Genomic DNA, 25935 nt, shown 5'->3' on the forward strand with positions numbered 1-25935 from the left:
GGTTGCCCATTTTATGGTCTTAGCGTGAACCAGGGCATTTGGGTGTGTTTCTTTCTAGGTAGAAGTATTTTTATATTATTACTATTTATCATAGTTATAATTCCAACATTGAGAAAATAATCAGTGTAATTCTCTTTTACTGTCTTAATTACTTGAACTTGTTTTTCCTAGGTGTTATGTTTATAAAGCAATGAAGAGTGATGCTTGTTTCCTTTTTTTTTCCTTTTAGAATCTCAAAATGTGGATTTTATTTGTAGTGTTCTTGTGGTGGCTGATCAGCTTCTCATAACTCGATTGAAAGAAATTTGTGAAGTAGCATTAACTGAAAAACGTGAGTATTTTTGAATTAGGATATTAGTATGTTTTCAAGTTGGTCTAGGATTGCTGTATTTTATTGATTTTTGATTCCATTTATGGTAAAATGTACCAATATTTTTTGTCTCATGAAAAATGTGAAAACATTTACATTATTTCATGTCATCATTTGTAAGCATATCTATTTCAGAGATGTTAGTATGTGAAAATATGTACATTATAATTGAAATATATTATTTTTTTTAAATGTCACAAAAATTTGAATAATAAAGATGGTGTGATACTTAATTTGGAATTTCTTTTTTTTTAACATTATTTATTTATTTTATTTTATTTTTTTTAATTTATTTATTTTTTTTATTTATTGCTTAAAGTATTACAAAGGGTATTACATCTGTGTCCATTTTATCCCCCCGCCCTAGACAGTCCCCTAGCCTCCCCTATCCCCCAGTGTCTTATGTCCATTGGTTATGCTTATATGCATGCATACAAGTCCTTTAGTTGATCTCTTACCCCCCTACCTCCTGCCCCCCAACCCTCCCCGGCCTTCCCGCTGCAGTTTGACAATCTGTTTGAGGCAGCTCTGCCTCTGTATCTATTATTGTTCAAAAGTTTATAATGGTCTCTATTATCCATGAATGAGTGAGATCATGTGGTATTTTTTCTTCATTGACTGGCTTATTTCACTTAGCATAATGCTCTCCAGTTCCATCCATGCCGTTGCAAATGGTAAGAGTTCCTTCCTTTTTACAGCAGCATAGTATTCCATCGTGTAGATGTACCACAGTTTTCTAATCCATTCATCTACTGATGGGCACTTAGGCTGTTTCCAGATCTTAGCTATGGTGAATTGTGCTGCTATGAACATAGGGGTGCATATATCCTTTCTGATTGGTGTTTCTGGTTTCTTGGGATATATTCCTAGAAGTGGGATCACAGGGTCAAATGGGAGTTCCATTTTCAGTTTTTTGAGGAAACTCCATACTGTCTTCCATAGTGGCTGCACCAGTCTGCATTCCCACCAACAGTGCACAAGTGTTCCTTTTTCTCCACATTCTCTCCAGCACTTGTCGTTTGTTGATTTGTTGATGATAGCCAGTCTGACAGGTGTGAGATTGTACCTCATTGTCGTTTTGATTTGCATCTCTCGGATGATTAGTGACTTTGAGCATGTTTTCATATGTCTCTTGGCTTTCTGAATGTCCTCTTTTTAAAGGTGTCTATTGAGGTCCTTTGCCCATTTTTTGATTGGATTGTTTATCTTCCTTTTGTTAAGTTGTATGAGTTCCCTATAAATTTTGGAGATTAGGCCCTTATCAGATATGACATTGGCAAATATGTTTTCCCACACAGTGGGTTTTCTCGTTGTTTTGTTGATGGTTTCTTTTGCTGTGCAGAAGCTTTTTATTTTGATGTAGTCCCATTTGTTCATTTTCTCTTTAGTTTCAAGTGCCTAGGAGCTGTATCAGTGAAGAAATTGCTTCGGCATATGTCTGAGATTTTGTTGCCTTTGGATTCTTCTAGAATTTTTATGGTTTCCTGTCGTACGTTTAAGTCCTTTATCCATTTGAGTTTATTTTTGTGTATGGTGTAAGTTGGTGGTCTAGTTTCATTTTCTTGCATATATCTGTCCAATTTTCCCAACACCATTTATTGAAGAGACTATCTTGGCTCCATTGTATGTTCTTGCCTCCTTTGTCAAATATTAATTGAGCATATTGGTTCGGGCCGATTTCTGGGCTCTCTATTCTATTCCATTGATCTATATGCCTATTCTTGTGCCAGTACCAGGCAGTTTTGAGAACAGTGGCTTTGTAATACAACTTGATATCTGGTATTGAGATCACACCTACTTTGGTCTTTTTCAGGATTGCTGCAGCTATTTGGGGTCTTTTTTTTATTCCAGATGAATTTTTGGAGAGTTCATTCTAGATCTCTGAAGTATGCTGTTGGTATTTTAATGGGAAGTGCGTTGAATTTATAGATTGCTTTGGGTAGTATGGACATTTTAATGATGTTGATTCTACCAATCCATGAACACGGTATGTTCTTCCATCTGTTTATGTCTTCCTCTATCTCTTTTTTCAACGTCCTGTAGTTTTCTGAGTAGAGGTCTTTTACCTCTTTAGTTAAGTTTATTCCTAGGTAGCTTAATTTTTTTGGTGCGATGGTAAACGGGATTGTTTTTATAATCCCTCTTTCTGAAAGTTCACTATTGGTGTATAGAAATGCCTCAGATTTCTTGGGGTTAATTTTGTATCCTGCTACATTGCCAAATTCATGTATTAAGTCTAGCAGCTTTTTGATGGAGTCTCTAGGGTTTTGTATGTATAATATCATGTCGTCTGCAAATAAGGACAGTTTTACTTCCTCTTTTCCAATTTGGATGCCTTTTATTTCTTCTTCTTGCTGAATTGCAATGGCTAACACTTCCAGTACTATGTTGAACAGGAGTGGTAAGAAGGGGGCATCCCTGTCTTGTTCCTGTTCTTAGGGGAAATGGTGTTTGTTTTTGTCCATTGAGTATGATGTTGGCTGTGGGCCTGTCATATATGGCTTTTATTATGTTGAGGTATGATCCTTCTACTCCCACCTTGCTGAGAGTTTTTATCAAAAATGGGTGTTGAATTTTGTCAAATGCTTTTTCTGCATCAATTGATATGACCATGTGGTTTTTTTCTTTCAATTTGTTTATGTGATGTATCACGTTTATTGATTTACGGATATTGTACCATCCTTGCATCCCTGGGATAAATCCTACTTGGTCATGGTGTATGATCTTTCTGATGTACTGCTGGATCCGATTTGCTAAGATTTTGTTGAGGATTTTGGCATCTATGTTCATGAGGGATATTGGCCTGTAATTCTCTTTCATTGTGTTGTCTTTACCTGGTTTTGGTATTAGGGTGATGCTGGCTTCATAGAATGAGCTTGGAAGTGTTCCTTCCTCTTGAATTTTTTGTAGTAGTCTGAGGAGGATAGGTTTTAGTTCTTCCTTGAATGTTTGGTAAAACTCCCCTGTGAAGCCTTAATTTGGAATTTCAAGGGTGAGTTTGGAAACAGAAACTTTTTACCCCTTTCCTGGTGTTGACTATAGGTCTATGTTTACTTACCCATTTCCTACCATTTGATGGAATGTTTATGTAACCATTCCATTAATATATTTGATCAAAACACATCTTTTTTTCTCTTAAACTTTTATTTCTTTCTCTGTTCATTATTTCAGTTAATTGCATGGCTTTTCTCCTGAACACTCAACTTTGAAACTGCAAGTTTTATTCGTTATTTTGTTCTGTGTACCAGATTCTTTTAGTTGTCAAAACTGAATCATCTTAACTGTGTTGATCACATTTCTCCCACCTTTTTATTCTCTCTGTGATCATGCTCATTTGAATTCACTGTTACCCATCTCTTCTGTGTAATGTCACAGTAGTCTTTTAAGTCCTCTTTCTCTCTTCTAACTTCTCTTTAATCTTTCTGTAGGAAATAATTATGTCTTCCCCTGTTTAGATATTTTTAATTGCTTATCCTAGGATAAAGGTTAAATTTCCTTAGCCTGATATAAAAGTTTTATGACTTTCTAATCTAATCTTTGTTCTCCTTCATTGCCACTTAAGGAAGTGTGAAGTGATTTCCTGTCAAGTTTTTCTAATTTGTAAATGCTAGTAGTTTGTCTTAGCTTTAGTGTCTTATTTATTTATTTTTTGAACTCTATGGAATATCTTCTCCTGGGTTATCAGAAAGAGAACAATAGCTCTGATTTTTTAGGAAAGAAAGGGAAATATATATAAAATAAAGGATGCAACATGCAACAGGTATAAAGTATACATATAGAAGACATTTTTAGTTGTTCAATTCACTTTCTTGGTATCCCTTGGATATATTTTTCTTGCCCCTTGCTGCACATTTGCTTTGATTAATGAATCTCTCAATCTTCCTAGAACCTAGCAAGAGAATGGTTTGGTCTTCATTTACTGGGCAGTCCTTATTCCCAACTGAACAATTCCAAAATTTTTATATGATCCATTTTGATGTCTTTGATATGGGAAACTCTCGATTCATTATTCATTAGTTGAAAGTAGGTTAGTCAGAAGTGAGACAGAGATGAGTATTGCTTGCTTGCAGTTACAACTTTTGACAGAGTTACAAGGGAGAAAGAAAAAAGAAATGGTGGAAGCTTGGCATAGAAGATAGTTCTGTTTTTCTGGGACTCAGAGTAAATAAGAAAAAGAATGGAGAGGTTTGAGAAGGCAGAGCTACATGCTAGTATATATGAAGTATGTTTTGCTAGAAGACTGTCCCAGAATATCCTACTTCATATATAAAGTGTATATTTTGTTACTGGCATTTTAACAAAATCCAGAATCTCTTGTACGGAATGCCAGGTTCTGCATTGGCCTGAACAATATGGTAAGATATAGATATATTTATATTCCAAAACATATAGTGTGTGTATGTGTTTATATATGCCAGTATACCCACATAAATTGATAGATTACTCAACATATATTTAATAAACATTAAATATTTTTCATAATTTTCTCTTAGTCTTAAGAATAGCTTTAGTTTTATAGAAGAGAGAATGATTTCTGTGCTATATAAATGAAAAGGAAAGCTGGTTATCAATTAAAGTAAAAAATATTCTAAAAATATTAGATGGAAGATTACTGATTCTTATGTGTTTGCTTTTAGGTGACTATAATGCACCTTCTGTATTTTCTCTGCTTAAAATTTTTTTATGTGTGCTTATTTTTTCTCATAACCAATCATTTAAAATTACTTTGGCATATTAGGATGAAAAGTGAATTCTTCCCAGTTAGTGTGGCTCAGTGGGTGAGCATTGACCTATGAACCAGGAGGTCACAGCTCAATTTCCAGTTAGGGCACATGTCTGAGTTGTGAGCTCAGTCTCCAGTACTGGGTGTGCAGGAGGCAGCCCATCAATGATTCTCTCTCATCATTGATGTTTCTCTCTCTCCCTCTTCTTTACCTTCTGAAATCAATAAACATATATTTTAAGAAAAGTGAGTTCTATATTTGTCTCTGTATAAGTTATTTTTGTCAAGAAACTAACAATTTTCCTTGTTCTAAATGTTCAAACCTGACAACTGTAGAAGTGTATTTTATTTTCTGTAGTAACATGCCTTTTGTCTCATTTTGCATGCATTTTCTTCCTTTGTAGTTACCCTCAAGAATGCTGCTATGCTACTAGAATTTGCAGCAATGTATAATGCTGAGCAATTGAAACTGTCTTGTTTACAGTTTATAGGACTGAATATGGCAGCTTTACTTGAAGCAAGGTAGGTTGGGTGTATACATTATATGATCATTGCAAAAGCAATTATTTAGAAATAACAGCAGTTATATTAGTAATTTAAAAGTAAGTAATGATAAATTCTGGTTTTGTAGAAAAAATGAAATGTAAGCGGATTTAATTATTCCATGAACAATGGCTACTTATATACTAACCATTGATAAGATACAACAATGAACAAAATAGACAAAATCCTCAGTAAAGCTTACATTTTGGTTGCAAAGTTGTGAAACAATATTATCACATATATTTTTTATATGTATGCATCTCTCTGCTTGTTTAGGTTGGTTTGTAACTGTAATTGTGACCTTGGCTTTTGGACACTATCTGTAATACTAGTACTTAATTTACATGTAAGCATGCATAAAATTTGGTTGATTTCTATTTTTGTATGTATTTATTCTCTTTAAGACATTTCCTGTCCAACTTAGGCTGCAAGGGATGGTCTGAAAATTTTATTTTCTCTAGTTTGTTGCAAGCCGATAGGTGTGTGGAAGGCTTTATGTAGAAATCAATGAGTAACGAAATGCTTCTTATGAAAAATGACTCATTTTACATAAAAAGTCAGCTAAATATATATACCCTGTTTTATAAATTAATATTTCATATTATGAGGATTACCTGGATGGAAATTATTTGATGTTAATGATATAGGAGTCATAGGCATTTTAGAATTAGAGGGATCTTGGTAATATACTATTTTCAATTGTTTTAGCAGTGGAATTTTTTTAATGAAATAAATTTACATATTTCTTTTTAATAAAGTCAAAATTTTATTACATTTATTCATTATAAAGTCATTGGTGAGAAAAATGAGTGTTTGGTGAACACAAATTTGAGATTAGAGATCTTGGTCAGTTTGATTTTTTTTACAGAGAGGAAGGGAGAAGGATAGAGAGTTAGAAACATCGATGAGAGAGAAACATTGATCAGCTACCTCCTGCACACTCCCCACTGGGGATGTGCCTGCAACCAAGGTACTTGCCCTTGACCGGAATCGAACCTGGGACCCTTGAGTCCGCAGGCCGATGCTCTATCCGCTGAGCCAAAGCGGTTAGGGCTATATCTTCATATTAAAGCTGAGAAAACCCAGAAAACTTTTTTGGTAAAAAATCAAATCTTAATGTACATAATTTATTATAAATCATAACAGTTTTTGATAACTGACCTTTCAAAGTCAGGATAATCTTTAATGAAACTAATTCCAAAACTGATTGAAATAAAAGTGTTTTATTAACAGATTTTTAATAATTGCCTCTTAGGGTTCAATTTAGAGGAAATAATATTTTGGTAATTTAATGCTTTGTTATTTTGTAAACAGTGCTTTTCTAGTACAAATTAATGTTATGGAATATTAGACAATGTCATTTGAAAATTTCTCTTGAATGTTAGTATGAGAGACAGACTAGAATTGCAGAAGAATAAAGTTAATTGCTGACATTACATTAGTAATTCTAATCACAGCAATTATTAACCAAATTAAGCCCATTCAGTTTGTCAGATAGGAATTAACCAAAACGTAGAATAAGCACCAAACCTATCTAAAATATATTGGAAAAGAATGAGTCATACTACTATTACTCAGTTATTATGTTGTGACAAGTATCAGCTGAACTATTAATATTAAGGATGGCACAAGTGTCTACTGGTGTAATTTTACATGAGTAGTCATATATAACTTGCATTAAAACAAAGATTTGTACAGATTTGACCAATCCTAATCAAATACGCGTTTGCTAGAAAAAGTGCAAATAAATATGCACAGAAAAAAAAAGGGCACACCAATGAGGACATAGTAGCACAAGTTACTTATCTTCAAAATATTAAAACTGGTATGGTACACATTTGAATATGCACATTGTTTTGGATTAGTTTTAAAAATACATTAAAATATATTTCAAAATGTAAATTGATTTAAATTTTCACTGGTGTCTTAAAGTACATCTTTGGAACCTGAGAGTTCCTTCATACTATTGATGTAGTCTGAATGTCATTTTACACAGGAAGATACTAAAGCACAGAAAGGTAATATGAGTTGCTCAAGGTCATGAAGTTAGTTGGTAGCAATGATAATTCTAGATAAAATTTAAGTATCCTAATAGTTAGGCAATTGTTCTATCAATATAAGCACTCCTTCTATAGTTAAAGATTATAATTTGTGGAAAATGAAAGTTGAAAAATGAATATGTACTTGCTATTTCATTACAATCCTACATAATAAAAGGCTAATATGCAGATTGTCCGGGACGCTGTCACAGTAACAGTAATGACCGAACAGCTGTGTGGGGTGACAAGGCCAGCAGGGGGGTTAAGTGAGGGACGACCAAATGACTGAACAGCAGGCTGTGTGGGGCAACTAGGCTGACCGGGGGGCAGTTGGGGGTGACCAGGCAGGCAGGCAGGTTAGCAGTTAGGAGCCAGCGGTCCTAGATTGTGAGAGGGATGTTCGACTGGTGGCAGTCGGATATTCCCTGAGGGGTCCTGGTTTGGAGAGGGTGCAGGTTGGGCTGAAGGAACACACACACACACACACACACACACACACGTGCACAGGGCCTGTAGTATAAAATATTTTTCTATCATTTATAAGAGTTATTTGAGTTTTATATAAGATATTTTCTAGTGTGTTCATGATGTTTATTGAAATATATAACTGCATGCTTCCTAAAAGAATATGTAGCAGCTAGATATTAATGTTTTAAAAATAACTATTATTTATTCAGCAATATAAAATATCTCCACGTATTTGAAAACCTTGACAGGTATTAAGTTACTTAAGTATTAAGATAAAATTTTGTATCTTACTTGTTAGGTCTCTTGATGTTTTAAGTGTTGGTGTTTTGAAGGATCTTTCTGCATTTTACCGAAAAATGGTAAGGTTTATGTTCTTTTGATATTATCATCTAAAGCATTATATTAGGTCAGACATCTCAATGGAATAATTTCCTAATGAATTCTAATATTTTAGGATCTTGTAGAAAACAGGACCTAGTATTTCTTTCTATACATATACTTTTTAAACCTTTATTATTGAGAGTGTTATATATATCCCCTCTTTTCCCCAATTGACCTCTTCTATTCTTTACAGATTCCATAGATAAATAGGATAATTGATATTGAAAATATTTAATAAGATTAGTATTTTTTAATTTCTTCATAAATGAAAGTTACTGAAAGCTTCAGGGTCTTTCATTATTATTTACCAAAGGTCAGGACAGTGTAAAAACATGGATTTACATGATTCCTATAACAAATAGATTAATTTGCATTTTTAAAAAATATTTTTAGTGATTTCAGAGAGGAAGGGAGAGAGAGAGATAGAAACATCAATGATGAGAGAGAATCTTTGATCGGCTGCCTCCCGCATACACCCTCCTGGGGATTGAGCCTGAGACTCAAGCATGTGCCCTTGACCAGAAATCGAACCCGGGACCCTTCAGGACTAGTTTGTATTTTTAATAAAGGGATGCTTTTCTGTCAAGGTTTTTTTTTTGTCCCCCATGCCTTAATGGAATAATCTTTTAATTGAATCAACCACTTGATTTAAATTTAGAAAACCATTAGGCCTTCTAGACTTTTTCTAGTTAATGTCACCATATATTAAAACAAATGGGATATTACATCAAGATTTAGAGAGATCTTTATAAATTTTGTATTTAAAAGGTGACATATTTTTTTTTTTCGTAGATTCCAGCAATGGATAAAAGAGTCATTACACCATATCAGGATGGACCAGATATTAGCTATTTGGAACTAGAAGATGGAGATATTTTTTTTAAAGAAGAAATAAAAATGGAACAAAATAATTCGTAAGTTCTGTTTCCTTTTTTTTCGTCTCCCCCTCCCCCCCCCCATTCAAAATCTTGGACACTTTCATGTTGACATTGAAAGAAAAAAATTGAGACACCTGAAATAAGACATGCATTTATGCTCATTCTTAGCCTTAGTGTAGTACAAAGTAAATGAATACTTTATATTTGCAGATATAACAAAATTACCTGTAAATATGAAAGGAATGTAGCCTTCAGATTAAACATGTTGGGTTGAATTAGCGCATTTATTTTAACTACCTTCCTAAGCCCTGCTGAGGTTAAAGAAACACAAAAGGCATAATGCACTAAAGCCCAGAGAGCAGGATAGGGGAAGACAGCAGTCAAGAGATGATGACAGCTTTGGAAGTTGGAAAGAGGTTGCTGAGCAGTAATGACAGAACAGAAAAAAACTAAAACATAATTCTGGAAAGACGTAAGAATTAGAGGTACCAGGTTTATGAAGACAAGAGTGAGAAAAAAAAAAAAGATCAGAACAAGTGGTTGGATTTGGAGAAGAGCATTGATTTCTTTCTGAACCCCATTCAACTAAGTGATTGCCCCTCCCCCATGTTGGTATGAAGATTAGATTTATAGAGAACCTAACTGGTTCAAGAGATACGGCCTGCAATGACTTAACATTAGGAAGTCCTCCAGCAAAGTATTCCAGATTCTAGATAATATGCAGTACTAGGCCTACCATTTGACTAGCACTGGTTATAATTTCCAATTCATGTTTTAGGCTCCCTTATCAACTGCTAACAGAATTAGTTCTCCTTGGTAAATGATTTGAAATCTTTGGTTGTTTAAGTCATTTACTACATATATGCAATGTATTATGTGTGTATGTGTAGTAGCCCACTATGTAGCTCATTGAAAACTGCTCTTGGATTCTGATATATTCATTTTTCTTTTTCTTTTTTAATCCCTTTTCTAGAGTTTGTTAGCATTTGAGATACGTGGCAGTTTTTAGATATCTGATGTAGATGTATGACATGTTATTATATTAAAAATTATAATAAAATTATTAGCATTGACATCTTATCCTTTACAAAATAATAGTATTTATAGCAGACCTGTATAACTGTTGAAATTATAGAATGAAATCTGTAATTTTTAGTGAAAGGTAATTGTAGCCCTCATAGATAATTTTATTTTTCTTTTCCTGATTAATAATACTTAATTTAGGGAATTAAGTATTTCTTTAAGCTTTAAATTATCAGCAAATATTTCTCATTCAAGATTATAGTTTATAATAGCTTTTATATGAACATGTGCAGTATTTTACTTTTCAAAGAATTTTCTCCTATACCATCTTCTAACTTTCACAGAAATGCTAGGGTTAGAGTAAGTAATAGAAACACACGGAAGTTCAGTGAAATTGAGGAATTTGCTCTAGATCACATAAATGTGACTGGAGCATGCATATCCTTACATGTTTTCTTTTTTAATATAGGGAGAGGGAAAGAGAGTCATGGATCGGCTGTCTCCTGCACTCCCCTTACTGAGGATATGTATCTTGACCTCCTGGTTCATGGGTCGATGCTCAACCACTGAGCAACACCGGGCAGGCCTTATGTGTTTTTTTCAACATGCATAGTTCTTTTGTTTCATTTTAATTTATTTTTTAAAAGTGACTTTTATGTTTGCTATTTCCTAGGGAAAGTATGTTCAAGAAGGCCAAAACAAAAGCAAAAAAGAAGCCACGTAAACGTTCAGATAGTTCTGGAGGTTATAACCTTTCAGATATTATTCAGAGCCTACCATCTACAGGTTAGTGGAAAGTATTTTAGGATGCATTTCCGGATTTAATCTTTCATGTCTCTATTCTTTACCTAATTCATTTGACATGTATTAAATACTATTATGTGCTATTTGCTGGGGCTACTGAAATAAAAAATTGTCAAAAAAAAGGAAATTGTCTTAGGATTAGGGTGGTTACAGAAAGTGATAGTACTTGTGATAAGTACTCTGAAGTTGCTGTGGGACACAGAAACTAGTCTGAGAAGATAGGAAGGATCTCTTAGAGCAGTGGTTCTCAACCTTCCTAATGCCGCGACCCTTTAATACCAGCAGTTCTCAACCTGTGGGTCGCGACCCCTTTGGAGGTCGAACAACCCTTTCACAGGAGTCGCCTAAGACCATCCTGCATATCAGATACTTACATTACGATTCCTAACAGTAGCAACATTACAGTTATGAAGTAGCAATGAAAATAATTTTATGGTTGGGTCACATGAGGAACTGTATTTAAAGGGCCAGAAGGTTGAGAACCACTGCTTTAATACAGTTCCTCATGTTGTGGTGACCCCCAATTTCATTGTTACAGATTGAACATAACTAAAACATAGTGATTAATCACAAAAACAATATGTAATTATATATGTTTTTTCCGATAGTCTTAGGCAACCCCTGTGAAAGGGTCATTTGACCCCCAAAGGGGTCGCGACATACAGGTTGAGAACCACTGTCTTAGAGGAAAGTGATACTTGAGCTGGATCTTGAAGAATGGAGTTAGTTAAGAAAAGGAGGCAGATGGAACTACTAAGAGAAGGGGGTAATATGTTTCCAAGCCTAGAGGCAATAGAAAGAACTGCACATTTCTTGTGCATATAGTTCAGCATGGCCCAGCCATACAGATTGTGTGCAGATAGGAGATGGATTGGAGTGGGTCATATTTTGGAGGGTATTGCATATTTCATGCCAAATTAAGGTATTTGGATTTTATTCTGAAGACTGTGGTTAGCTATGAATGGATTTTTAAGGCAGAGTGTGACTGGATAAGATTTATGTTTTTAGAAAAACCACTCTGTCCAGTGGCATGGAAGGTTAGTAGAGGTGGGCAGAACGTTACAGAGATACTGTTATCACATGGATTCAGTTCGTATATATCAGTGCTCTAAGGGAGATGCCATTCCTGTGCATAAGAAGGTATATAATCTGATAGAATATAACACATTCTCTATGTAGGCATTATGTTAACCTATTTGAAAGTAAAGGTTATGAAATTTTTTAAAAATTATTTTCCTGTTTTTAATTTTGAAAATATTTAACTTATTGAAAAGATGGAAGATGAACACCTTATACCATTCATCTACATTTATTGTTAACCTGTAACCACTTTTGCTTTTTCTTATAGTCTTCCCTCATCCTCCAAACACACTTTTATTTTAACTGATCCACTTGGGAGTAAGTTATAGACATGATATTTCTCCCCAAACTTTTATATGAATCTCCTAAGAATAAGGATATTCTCCTACACAACCACAATACTATTATTATATCTAAGACAATTACATTAATCCATTAATATTATCTAGTAATAGTCTGTACTAGTATCCAATTGTCCAAAAATGTTTTTATAGCCTTGTTTTGTTTTAGCCTTTAAAAAAACCTAGTATCTTATCAAGATTGACTTTGCCTTTTTAAATATATATATATATATATATATATATATATATATATACACACACACACATATATATATATATATTTATTAATTTTAGAGAGGAAGGGAGAGGTAGAGAGAGAGAACATTGATTGGCTGCCTCCTGCATGCCCCCTAGTGGGAATTGAGCCTATAGCCCGGGCAGGTGCCCTGACCAGGAATGGAACGATGACTTCCTGGTTCATAGGTCGATCTCAACCACTCAGTCTCAATGGCCTGGCATGCCTTTTCTTATTAATCTCTCTTTAAGTATCTTTTAACTAAGAGTATCATCCCTCATACCATTCTGTTTTCATTCTGTTTTGCTTTGTTTTGAAAAATGGTATTAGAGACTATCCCACATTATAGATTAATTTGATTAGATTCAGATTGCATTTTATCTAAATCTTAATGGTTTCTTTAGATAAAAATATGAAGTGGGTCTATAATAAGATTACAGTATGGTTTTCAAAAACAGTAGATATGTCTATGGCAGTAAGATATAACCTGATATAACTTCTATCAGCATATTTTCATAGTCAATCTTATATAAGTAACTGAAGAATACAACTGCACATGGTTTTGCTTTCCTGTGGGAAAAAATAGCTGTAATTCAGGTGCAAAGAAAGCATATCTTTTATTTTTAATAAAATACTACAAATGAGGTGCTTAACATACTTGGTAAAGATCAAAGGAATAAATAATGTAAGGAACAGTTATTTTAGATAACACAAAAGATAAGTACTGAAGAGTGATTTCCCATTTACCACATCTCTTGATTCCTGTTTTAGGACTTTTAAGTGTCAAAGTTTGTGATTTTGTGCTGTGTTGTATGAATTGCTTCTGGTCCTTAGAAGGAGGCTTGGGTGTATTGATGGAAGGATGAATAAGTGGATAGACAGTTGTAAAACTATTGATTTTCCAGTTACCTTAAAAGACTTAGGAAAAGTAGGTACTTGGTTTGTTTTAAATAATGTTATTAGAACACTAAAGGCCCAGTGCATGGTTGGGAGGTGTGTGTGTGTCCCTCAGCCCAGCCTGCACCCTCTCCAATCTGGGACCCCTCGGGGGATGTCCGACTGCCCATTTAGGCCCAATCCCTAAACGGGCAGTCGGACATCCCTCTCACAATCCAGGACTGTTGGCTCCCAACTGCTCTCCTGCCTGCCTGCATGCCTGATTGCCCCTAACTGCTTCAGCCTGCCGGCCTGACCACCCCCTAACCACTCCCCTGCCAGCCCAATTGCCCCCAACTACCCTCCCTCTCGGCCTGGGCGCCCCCAACTGCCCTTCCTTGCCGCAGTGATTGACCCCAACTGCCCTCCCCTGCAGGCCTGGTTGCCCCCAACTGCCCTGCTGGCCTGGTTGCCCCCAATTGCCCTCCCCTGCTGCCCTGGTTTCTCCCAACTGCCCTCCTCTGCCGGCTCAGTCACCCCTGACTGCCCTCCCCTGCAGGCCATCTTGTGTCCACATGGGGGCGGTCATCTTGTGTGTTGGAGTGATGGTCAATTTGCATATTACTCTTTTATTAGATAGGATGTGTTAGTCTTAGCATTTCAGAGCTGGAAGAGACATTAGTAATGAACTAATATACATCCCTTCCTTTAAATTTGAGATAGTGATCGACAAATAGATTTAGTTTTTTATTCCAGTTTTATATCCTTGTTGCTGTACCACTCTTTCTGTGGCCAAAAGAAAAAAAACGATTGAAAGGTTAAATTTAATTGGGGGCCAAAAACACCTATTTTGGAAAAAATTTGAGTATGAGACAAATTTTATCAAGGACAGCTGTGCAAAGGCTTAACACTTATTTGCTTTGATCTTTAAAGTTAGACAAAAAACATTCTGTGAAAAATATTTTTTTCTGAAAACAATTGTTGGCTACTTTAATCATTCTCTTTATTTATTAGATTTATTTCTGGTTGACTTTTAGGAACATTTCAGTATTAAAAAATGCTCTCATAGGTAAAAATTTGCCTCCGTTAAAAGTATTTAAAGTATTGTAGTAAAAAAAAACAAAACCTTGAATGTTATTTCTGAACTCTATTTCAGCAGTGATTACCATAAGAAAAGGCATATATATATATGTTCAAAGTGACTCACTTTCAAAAGAATAACACCTATTTGAATATATGAGTTGCTATTTTTTATTTGCTTTTAAGTCAATTGTATAACTTTTAGTTATAGCCCATATAATGTGTTTATTTTGGTTATTTTGCTACTTCATTTAGATTATACTAAATTTGAAATACAAACTGAAGCAAAATTTACTTTTTACTCTATTTATGTTTGCTATGACTCTGACCAGCTAATGAATCTGGATACCAGGTATGGTAGGGAGAGAAGTATTTAGCCTGCTTAAGAGAAGAAATGGCATATACATTTCATAACAGCTCTTCCTTTAGGTAATACGCTAACTAAAAATAGCTCTTAATCCACAGATTTTTTTCTTTTCTTTCTTTTTCTTTCTTTCTTTTCTCCTTTTTTTTTTTAATGTGGAAGAAACCCCTCAAACAGACCATAGTTGGCTTCAGCAAAGCCTCTGCTACTAGGCCAATCTGGTGGCTAGCTCCCCCCATACTGCCAGTCCTCCTCTGTGAGGGTGCAGATACCTCCATACAGAGAGATAGATGTGAAAGGGAAAGGGCAGGGGACTGAATTTTGTCTTCTTTATTTTTATTTGGAAAAATAAAGTTCTGAATTGCTTTCTTTATTTCTTTCTTTTTGTTAATCCTCACCCGAGGATATTTTTCATTGATTCTTAGAGAAGGAGGAAGGGAGGGAGAGAAACATCCATGTGAAAGAGACACATTGATTGGCTACTTTCAGTAAATGCCCCGACCAGGGGCAGGGATCTAGTCTACAACTGAGGTACATGCCCTTGATTGGAACCGAACCCAGGACTCTTCAGTCTGCAAGCCGATGCTCTGTCCATTGAACCATACCAGCCAGGGCCTGAATTGCTTTTTAAAGCAGATCCCAAAGAACTGTCTTCCTTAGGATTATTGCATAATTGGTATATAATTAGAACTATTGTTTAAAAATGTAGATTTTCTTTTTTTTAGCTTGAATTATTAAGATTTTGGTAGAGTGGCTATAATTTAAATGTTAAGTCTGGATAAGTGGAAGTTTTTGGCTTTGTTTGGTTTATTGATGTAATACATATATATTTTTTAAATTTACCTTTTAGGATTATTAAAGTCTGGTAAGACCAATTCTGTGGAATCTCTTCCAGAACTGTTGACATCAGACTCTGAAGGAAGCTATGCAGGAGTGGGTAGTCCTAGAGATTTACAGTCCCCTGATTTCACAACAGCATTCCATTCAGATAAAATTGAGGTTTGTTTTTGTCTATTAATGTACTCTTTTCTTAACTTCAAAATTTAGGCGTATAGACACTTTATCTTTATATTTTATTATATAAATCAACCAGGACAGTGTTTTGAAGTAAAAATAACAAAAGCCTAATTAATGACAATATATGCAGTTAGTTTTCTCAAATTTGCATAATGTTTCTAGTTTTAAAGATTTTAATGGTAGTTTTGAGCACTTTTTGATGTTTTATTTCTAATCTTTCTGCAACTAAAATCCATGTTGATGTAAAAATATAGAAACACTGTATAGACATATTGGAAAATATAGCTAAGTTATTTGGAAATTATTTTGTGTAATGTCAGTTAACACCACCTAAAAATTGTCAAAGGAAAATGATTTGAATGTAAGCTTCCATTTAAATCCTGCAGTCTTTTCTCCATGGTGTTAACTGAAGCAATACTCTCGAATGGAGTTCTCCTAATCTAGCACAATTCACAGTAAGCTGCAGTAGTTCATTTTTTTCACCTGAACACAAAATTATAACAACATTTTATTTTATTAATTTTTATTGACTTAAGAGAGGAAGGGAGAGAGAGAGAGAAACCTCAATGATGAAAGAGAATCATTGATCGGGTTCCTCCTGCATGCCCACTTTGGGGATCGAGCCTGCAACCCGGGCATGTGCCCTGACTGGGAATTGACCTATGATCTTCTGGTTCATAGGTCAGTGTTCAACCACTGAGCCTCGCAAGCCGGGCTAATTTTCTATTTTAATCCTCACCTGAGAATATGTTCTTTTATTGATTTTTAGAGAGAGAGAAACATCAATCAGTTGCCTCCCATACACTCTCCTACTAGGGATCAAATTGCAACCTAGGTATGTGCCTTGATTAGGAATTGAATCTCAACCTTTTAGTGTATGGGAAGATGCTCCAATTAACTGAGCCACCTGGCCAGGGCTATGGACTTTAATTTTTAAGTTACTGCTTCATTTATTAACAGTTTTGCTTAATTCTCATGTAAATAGGGATTTAATCTGTAAACTTGTTTTCCTAAAAATTATTCCCAAAGTTCACAGTAATTGGGTTATAGTCACTGATTTGTTTTGAGAATTGGTTAAGGCACTAAACTGTGGAAGAACTGAATTGAAAATGCTAGATAATGATTGTCATACTAGAGGTCTGGTACACGAAATTCGTGCACTGGGGGTGGGGGGATGCCCTCAACCTGGCCTATGCCCTCTCGCAGATCAGGAGCCCTTGGCGGATGTCTGCCTGCCGGCTTAGGTCCAGCCTGCCACGGAGGCGGGAGAGGCTCCTGCCACCACCACTGTGCTCATTAGTGGTGAGCCTGGCTTCTGGCTGAGTGGCGCTCCCCCTGTGGGAGCGCACTGACCACCAGGGGGTGGCTCCTACGTTGAGTGTCTGACCACCGGAGGTCAGTGCACATCATGGAGACTGGTCATTCCACCGTAATGTTTGCTTAGGCTTTTATTATATATAGATGATTTTACTTTTTAATATAATTTATTTAAGTGCCAACAATATTAGCTGCTCTCCTAGGAGCTTGCTTTTTTATTCACCTTTTAAATGTTTTTTTACTCCCAGGGGAAAAAGAAACCATATGTTAATGGTACACCTCCTACATATTTCAGGGAAGATTTAAAACCATGGGAAAAATCACCAGTACTTAAAGTATCTGCTCCACAGCCCATTCCAAGTAACAGAATTGATAGTTCAAGCTCTTCCAGTTGGGCTGCTGGCTCTTTCAGGTAGGATATTCATTTTTTTGCCATAGTCTGAAAAATACAATAATTCATTTTTAGTCAAATGAATATTTTTAATGAAGTATATTTAAAAATATGAATGCAGTGAAACCTCGTTTCTAGACCAAGTTGTTCACAGAAAAAATGTTTCAGTTTGCTACCTGACAATCTATTCATGCTGATGCCTCAGCATGACAGAAACCACCTCTCTGGCAACAATCTGAAGATTAGCTTTTGTTGGTGTCAAAATCAAAGATTAGCACAATTTTAAAACATAAACAGGCTATCAAGAATGCTAATGTTGCTAAGGGTGTGAAAGTGTTCTTAAACAATTACATGCAATTGAAGAGGTAGAAAACCTGTTGTTGATTTAAATAAATTAAAAGCAGGTATCAGGTGACAGGAGGCAGTGGTATGTGAAAAAGCAAAGATGCCACAAACTGACCTCCTGAAAGACAGCCCTGTAAAGAATGCTGAAAGTGATTCGTTTAAGGCTAGTAGAGGGTGATTTGATAAATTTAAGAAAAGAAGTGTTTATAGATTAAAAAGTACATGAGATATATACTGTATAAAGAAAGGTTAAGACGGGATCGTTTGTGGGTCTGGAATGGATTAATTCAGTTTACATTATTTCTAACGGGAAAAAATGATATTTTCAAAAAAATTGCTTCTCGAACATCCTTCTGGAACAAATTTAATTTGAGAACCGAGGTTTCACTGTATAGATTTCTAATATAATACACAGAAAATTACCTTTATGCATACAAATTACTAACCAGCTAAAATAGGCTCCTTTTTTCCAGACAATTTAATTACCTTTGTGTCGTCATCAGTGAATATTAGTAGATACTATTATACACATAATAGTGATTGATATCACCTTTTTATGGGGTGAGGGTGTAGCGGGAGGATAGTATATATTAGTTAAAAATCCCACTCAGGAAGACCATTTTGTCATTTGTAGGCTTACTTTATCTTTTCTTTAGCACATTAAGGGTTATCTAAGATCTCACAAAATGTATTGTTATCATAGTTAATTTTTAGAGGATATTCACTTAATGTTATACTGTGCTTTTAACCTATATTTTTTAAATTTAGAAAAGTCAGTTTTTAAAACTGAAGTAGATATTAAAATGCAGTATTCTTTTTCAGTGTTTATTGAACTGTGCTTCATCTTTATATATCGACTGTTGTTTATAATATTCTAAAACTGTTAATTAACTTACCAATTATATTATCTGGGTGATATCTGTAATTACTTTGAAATATACTGTATTTTGCACAGTTGGAACAGATTATTATGTCCCAGTGTACGTTGCTTCATGGTCTAAGGATAGTTCAGAAATTGGTCTCAAATGTTTTTGTCTAAGTAAACATATTTGTAAGAATGCATAGATGCATCTTCTAATCACTAATGTTAGACTACCTTTTATTAAAATTTTTAAAAAATATGTTTTTATTGATTTCAGAGAGAGGAAGGGAGAAGAGGAGAGAGAGAAATATCAATGGGCTGCCTTTTGCACGCTCCCTATTGGGGTTCAAGCCTACAACATGGGCATGTTGCCCTGACTAGGCCCTCCTGGATCATGGGTTGATGCTCAACCACTGAACCACACTGCCTGTGCTAGACTATTTTTAAAACATGTTTTATGAATAGCTTGGTGTAAAGTCAGAAAAATATATTGGCTATTTCTGAAGATTGTAGAATTTTTTTTCTCATTATGGTGTCAGATAAGTTATGCATCTTTCTATTGCTTGGCATTTTTTTTTTCTTTCAGAGTTTGTTATATTACTTACCATTATGACTTTGGATGCATTTAAGTAGTTATTTATGTATGTATAAAATTAGCTTTCATTCAAAATACCTTTTTTGAAGTTTCCACAGCTGATAAAACCAACCTAAATTATCCTCTCATTATAAATCTTACATATAATTTATAGTTTTGGTGAAGTTTGGAGGTAAGACTTTATGGATAAATGAATGCATTGTAAAGTAACTTTTATGTCTTTTAGTCCTATCAGCCCTCCTATCATGGATCTCAGAACCATCATGCAAATTGAAGAAAATAGACAAAAATGGGGAGCTACACCAAAGACAAATTTGGGGTTTGTTTAAAAAAAAATCATTTTTTTTTTTTTAAAAAGTCTGTGTTGTGTTGTAGTTCTGCACTAAAGAATTGGAAAGACCTACAGGACTTTCCCTATTATTTTTCTTTATTTTATATTAAAGTTCATTATAAGCTCTTTCCTAGGTAGCTTAGCCTCCAATACATATTTCTTAAATATGTGCCAAAGATTTATTTGGGTTAATAGTCCAACTTTTGTGAAATACAGTATTAAATGCCAGAAACTTGCCCTTAAAACAATCATTGTGGACTAGTTCTAATGCAAGTGTGTGTATTAGTAAGTGGAAAGCTCATATGTAGGTATTACTTGATCATTAATAATATAATAATATAAACTGATATTGTCACTGTTGATTCTTGTGGTCATTTTGATCCAGTAGTAGTAAAACTACATCAGATAAAGAGAAAGCAATATAATTACCTATAACCTTCGTTAAGCAGAAATTAATGTTAATCGGTTTAATTTAATTTGTAGCAAAATTATTTCTTACGGAATTAAACTTTCTCAGAGGTAGTGAAACTAATTAATTTAACTTAATTTCTAGCAAAGTGATTTCTCCTGGAGTCAAACTTTCTCAGAAACAACGAAAAATGATTGCAATGACTACCAAAGAAAATAATTCAGGAGTGAATAGCACAGAAACAGCTTTAACTGCTCCTTCAAAAACCTCAAAACCAGCACATGCATGGTATGGTCTAATTTTTAATAAGCATAGATTTGTGCATTATTAGCTTTTAAAGTAGTTCTTGGCTTCTAGGTCTTATTTCCCCATCTTTTTAAATATTTCACTTTCCTCTTTGTTTTTAGTTAAAAACTGTTCCTTGGGAAATAAAGACAAGTGTGTGTTTTTTTGGTTTGTTTTGACAGTACATCATAGTTTTCAAAAGTTTTTTTGTATTTTAACTAGTGTTTATTGCAAAAGCATTTTAAAGGAGCATTCTGATTTTTTTCATTTTTTATAAGAAATAATATACAGGGGTGGTTAAAAGGAGGTTTACAGTTGTGAGTATGCAAAACAGATTTTATTCTTGTATTTTTAAATTATTTATTTTAGCACGTATGAGATTATACCTAAGTGCTTTGTGACATTCTTTTGAATTAATAAAGCTATTTTAATAATCAGAACCTGCCTGTCTTTTTCCATATGAACAGCTGTAAATCTACTTTTGCCAACACCTGTATATTATAGAAAAATTTGATTAGAGCAAACTTTTTTTACCACCTTAATTTCTTCGTCCTTCTGTGTGCATAATGAATATCTTTATTATATAATCAAAACTTGTCATTATTTCTAAGCAGGTCCATTTACATAACTACGTAACATTGAATAAGTTTTCTCCATTAGAATTTACCCCAAATGGCAGCATTAATAGGAATAATCTTCCAGAAGGTTGGATAGCAATTTTGAGATGTGTAAAATGAGGTTGTACTTTCTGCTCCCCTCTCTTTTCTTTGTAACTGATTAGAATTGATTGTCAATCATGATGAAGAAAAGTATGGGTAGTGTGAAGGGCAAGAAGGAAATCAGAACCCTGTTTCTCACAAGCATTGAAAAGGATCTTGGAGGCTACCTTGTTTTGGGGAAATTCCTTCACTGCCTTTAAAGCCATATTTTTTGTTTGTGAGAGGAAATATTTTTCCCAATTAAAGTGTAAATTATTTTGAGGGAGACAACTCTTTATTTGGAATGCCACCAATGGGCCTAAATCGATGTCTTATAGCCTCTAGTAAATCTAAAGCATGATCCCAGAAAAAGAAAGCCCAAGTAAAAAAGAAAAGAGCATGTAAAACTTCAGAGAATGGGTTTAATTCTCTCAAATCATAACATATTCAGTATCTAGAGAACTCTTTTTTTTGTCTTTTTCATACTCTTGATTAGGGAAAACACATGTTTTAACTGCTACCCCATAAACCCTACAGAGGCAGTGACCAAATCAGTCTTATACATTGCCTAACCACCAAAAACAAGAACAGTGCCTTGCAGGTAGAAGGTACACAGCAAATACAAACAAGGGAAATTCCCAGAATGACAGTTAAGGGAAGTCTAAAGATAACATAAAATCACATTTAACTTAATTTCTAGCTACCAGGATAAAGCAGGTGCAGTCTTCTGAACAGGGAGAATAGGGAAAATATCTGATATTCCCTACCATTCCACAAGTAAACTGAACTATTTTTCTTGTTTACGTCCTCATACCTACCTACTTTAGGATTTGATACATAAGTGAGTCCAATGTGTGAGCCTTTTCAAGGTTTTGGGTTTTTATACTGTATCACCACTTGATGGCAATTAGGTTTCCTTTATTTTTACTACATCAGTGATCCTTCTAGCTTTTTTCCATCCTCCAAAACTAGTACTAGTTTTAGTTTACTATTGTCTTACTGCTTTATTCTTTTTGCCTTTCTGACATACCTGTTCACTGTATATGGGATTTCAGGGAAAAGGATTAAAGTAGTCATTTATCTGAAACTTCAGAGTTTGATTTTAAATTTAGGAAAAAATTTCCCCAGTAATTATTAGCAACATGAGGTCAGACTCCCATGTTGAAGAGACTAAGTTTAAAAAGAAATTTATTATGGCATATTAAAGAAAATTCTAAAAACATGGGAAGAAATATGCCAAATAATTTGGCCCAAATGTAATGAGATTATTTTTCCTTAAAAATTAATTTGGTGACTATGACATGTAAGTAATGTTTATACATTTATTTGAGGAAAATGTGATTGGAACATTTAAATACAAACAAATGAATAATGGGTTTTAGGGTACCAAGAAAATTTAACCAATTTTAGATAATTTAGTTCTGAATTATCAAAGTGAGAAGTATCTGAATTGCCATAAAATTTATGCCCTTTTTATGATTTCTTGCAACCATAGTTTTGCTATCTGAAGGATCTTATAAAGTTCATTTCTCATAAATTCTTTTGAAGTTATGTACTGCTTTTATTTATACTCTATAACAGTGGGCTGAGTGAGGTAACTTAATAAAAAATATATATGTAAGATATATGTCAATATATATGTATAAACAATATATATATAAAGTAAGGATACATACATATAATTTATTGTTGGTTATGGAAATTTTATCCTAAGTTAATGGCACAGATGAGAAAACATTTGTTAGAAATTTTAAGAACGCATTTATATAAAATGATTGATTGGTATTCCTGCAGTTTGAATTATATTTATTATAAATGGAAACAATTATCATTAGGTTAATTTTCTCGAATTCTTAGAGTGCTACAAGTTTTAGTATATCACTTGATTTTTAATCAGATATACATTTAGTGTAAATACATGTAGTATATGCTTGAAGAAATTAAAAATGGAGTAGATCTGTTTTCCTGACAATATTCCTTGTAAATGTTGGTCTAAATAAAGTTGTTAGAATTTAAACTGCTCTGCTTTTAAAAAGTAGAAAATTAATCTGAAATTAGCACTTTTATCTGATTTATAGATTGTATTTATAGAATATATTCATTACTGTAGTGATTTATCATCCATTTTTAACAATACTTCTCAAAGGAACATCCTCCTGATGGATTCTCTAATGCGATTTTATTTTTTTAGAAGATTTTTTATACTCTGGTTATTTTAATATTAAGGTTAATGTACAATTCATTAGCAAATCACAAGTTAGCCTTCTACATCTGCCTCTGGTTGAAATAAGGAGTTTTACTAGTTTGTTCAAACATTCATTCACCTAGTCGATGACTCCCAGCATATAGTTGTACTCCTGCTGTTTGCAGTTAGATGTGACAGTAAGTATGAAAAGTAACTGGTTCTTGCACTAGAATGAAGTTCTAGCCAATTGAATTTTAAATCTAATGTGAAAACACCAAGTATATATGGGAGTTGGCCAGTTTGCATTATCCAGTGTTTTACTTGGAGAAATAAATCTTCAGTGGAAGAAGTCTTTGTGGCCTGGCTTGATTTCTGACTATAAATTCTTCCAAATCCCATTTAGAGCTAGCCTATAAGTTATAATAGACTAATTTCAGTTATTTAACTTTTTAGAGCTAGGAATTTTGTTCATTAAAGCAGAATTTTTAGGGCTGCTTTAGCTGAGAAACAAATCTTGATTAAATTTTTGAGTGGATACAAATATCTACAAATGCTTCTCTGTGAAGTTCCTAGCCTATGAGTTAGGAAAGTAAAATCATAGGAAATCAGACACTCTTTTAAAGTATGGCATGATCAGTGGAAAGAATAATAGAACTCATTTGAAAAAACCTGCGTAAGACATTTTATAGGTAACTACTGTGTATGTTTAATGAATTTGTAAGTTTGTTCTTTTGTAAATACTGTTACCTATATTTACTCTTAAGGAGATGTTATAACTAACTTAAAAAAAAAAAGCTTTTAGGGTACAGATCACCACATCTAGAAGTCCCTGAATTACCTCTAGGGTGAATCTGACAACTTATGCTTTTTATACACATCATTGTGAAGTTTCTGTGTTTAGAGACGTGAATTGCTTATAGGAGATATTCAGCAGATTTTCTGGCAAGAGTGTTTGCCAGCATGTTCCCAAATGACTAATGATACAGTACTTTACACCATAGTTACCCTGTTTACCAGTAGAAACCTTCAGGTATGTGTGCTTTTGGGAGGAGAAAGGAATTGGTAAAGAAATGGGGAGTGGTTCTTTTGTGTATACATACTTTTTTTAATGTTCTGTGTATATACATATTTTGGGGAAATTTTAAAGTCAAAGTCAGGTAAATTTCTTTTGAAGTATTTTTAGTAGGCCATGTTGCTGATACGCATCTGTAGAGAAAATTTCTGTCATAATGAGCTAAGATTTTACTTAGGATAAATGACTTAAATGTGGATACAGCAGTAGAGTATAGTGATTAGACTGGGGTTCTGGAGTGAGCCTTGCCTGACTTTATTGGTAGATCTATTACTTGGTAGCATTGTGAACTTATATCAGTTATTTAACCTTCCTCTGTCTTACTTTTCTTGTTCATAAATAGAGCTAAAAATACTTTCTATTTCACAAGGGTACTGTGAAGATTTCACAGGAGGTAATATATGGAACATTTAACACAGCACCATCAATATTATATAAACAAATAGTAACTTAATTTGTAATATGGTCACATGATTAACTGATTTCCTTAACGTAGTGAATTTTTGATGACTTTTTAAAAAAAATCTTATGTGAAGCAGTTTGTGTTCATTCAATCTTTATTGAGTAAATTTTGTTATGGATGTTTACCTCGTATGTTAAAGCAAAGTGTGAATCATCATTATTTTCCTGCCATCTTTGGCACTTAATAAGGAATGTTGTCTTGATTTCTTATTGAAGGGAGTGGTAGTCTAGATGACAAAGTATGAGTTTTATTGTCATTAAGAATTGTGTTTTCGCCCCCAGTTCTGCCTTATCTCTGGTGATTTTACGATTGTTGAGATCACTGAACTTTGGTTGTACTTATTGTGGTGATGAAAAAATACTTCTCTGTCACGATTGTTATTGTAAGGATTAAATGAGATGATGCAGGTACAAATGAGTTATTCAAACAAGATACAGATATTTAGAAGGCCTTGTTTTTTATGGGGTACCCCAGATACAGAGTAGGGCAATAGTAGGTTTATAGTTGTGAGTACATGACAGTTTATTCTTGTAGTAGTATTTTCCATATAAACAACCATAAACCTACTTTTTGCCCTACCCTGTAGTTTATGAACTTAATCTGGATGTGGATTTTATGGTATCTTAAAAGTATGAATTTAACTTTTTGGGGAATTATCTGGTTAGCATTTTGTTCGCTTAACATGGTCATTTTATTTTCTGAATAAATAAAAATGGGGAAAAATTAAAATTAGACTAGGAAATTGTTTACATTATTATTG

The 25935-nt window shown here is 34.0% G+C and overlaps 1 protein-coding gene across 8 annotated transcripts in view; it reads left to right on the forward strand.

Annotated features, from left to right (window-relative positions):
* IBTK (inhibitor of Bruton tyrosine kinase) overlaps positions 1-25935 on the forward strand; it is an 88807-nt gene that overhangs the window by 47126 nt on the left and 15746 nt on the right. For 6 of the 8 annotated variants that reach the window (XM_036316592.1, XM_036316597.1, XM_036316593.1 and 3 more), the window contains 9 exons: positions 230-331; positions 5498-5615; positions 8442-8502; positions 9317-9438; positions 11099-11211; positions 16056-16204; positions 17788-17951; positions 19959-20051; positions 20617-20760. In XM_036316592.1, the coding sequence (XP_036172485.1) occupies positions 230-331; positions 5498-5615; positions 8442-8502; positions 9317-9438; positions 11099-11211; positions 16056-16204; positions 17788-17951; positions 19959-20051; positions 20617-20760 (1066 nt within the window). The remainder of the gene's footprint in view (positions 1-229; positions 332-5497; positions 5616-8441; positions 8503-9316; positions 9439-11098; positions 11212-16055; positions 16205-17787; positions 17952-19958; positions 20052-20616; positions 20761-25935) is intronic. The other 2 variants (XM_036316594.1, XM_036316595.1) reach the window with 1 other exon arrangement.

This window comes from Myotis myotis, unplaced genomic scaffold, assembly GCF_014108235.1.
Source record: "Myotis myotis isolate mMyoMyo1 unplaced genomic scaffold, mMyoMyo1.p scaffold_m19_p_7, whole genome shotgun sequence".
NCBI classification, from domain to species: Eukaryota; Metazoa; Chordata; class Mammalia; order Chiroptera; family Vespertilionidae; genus Myotis; species Myotis myotis.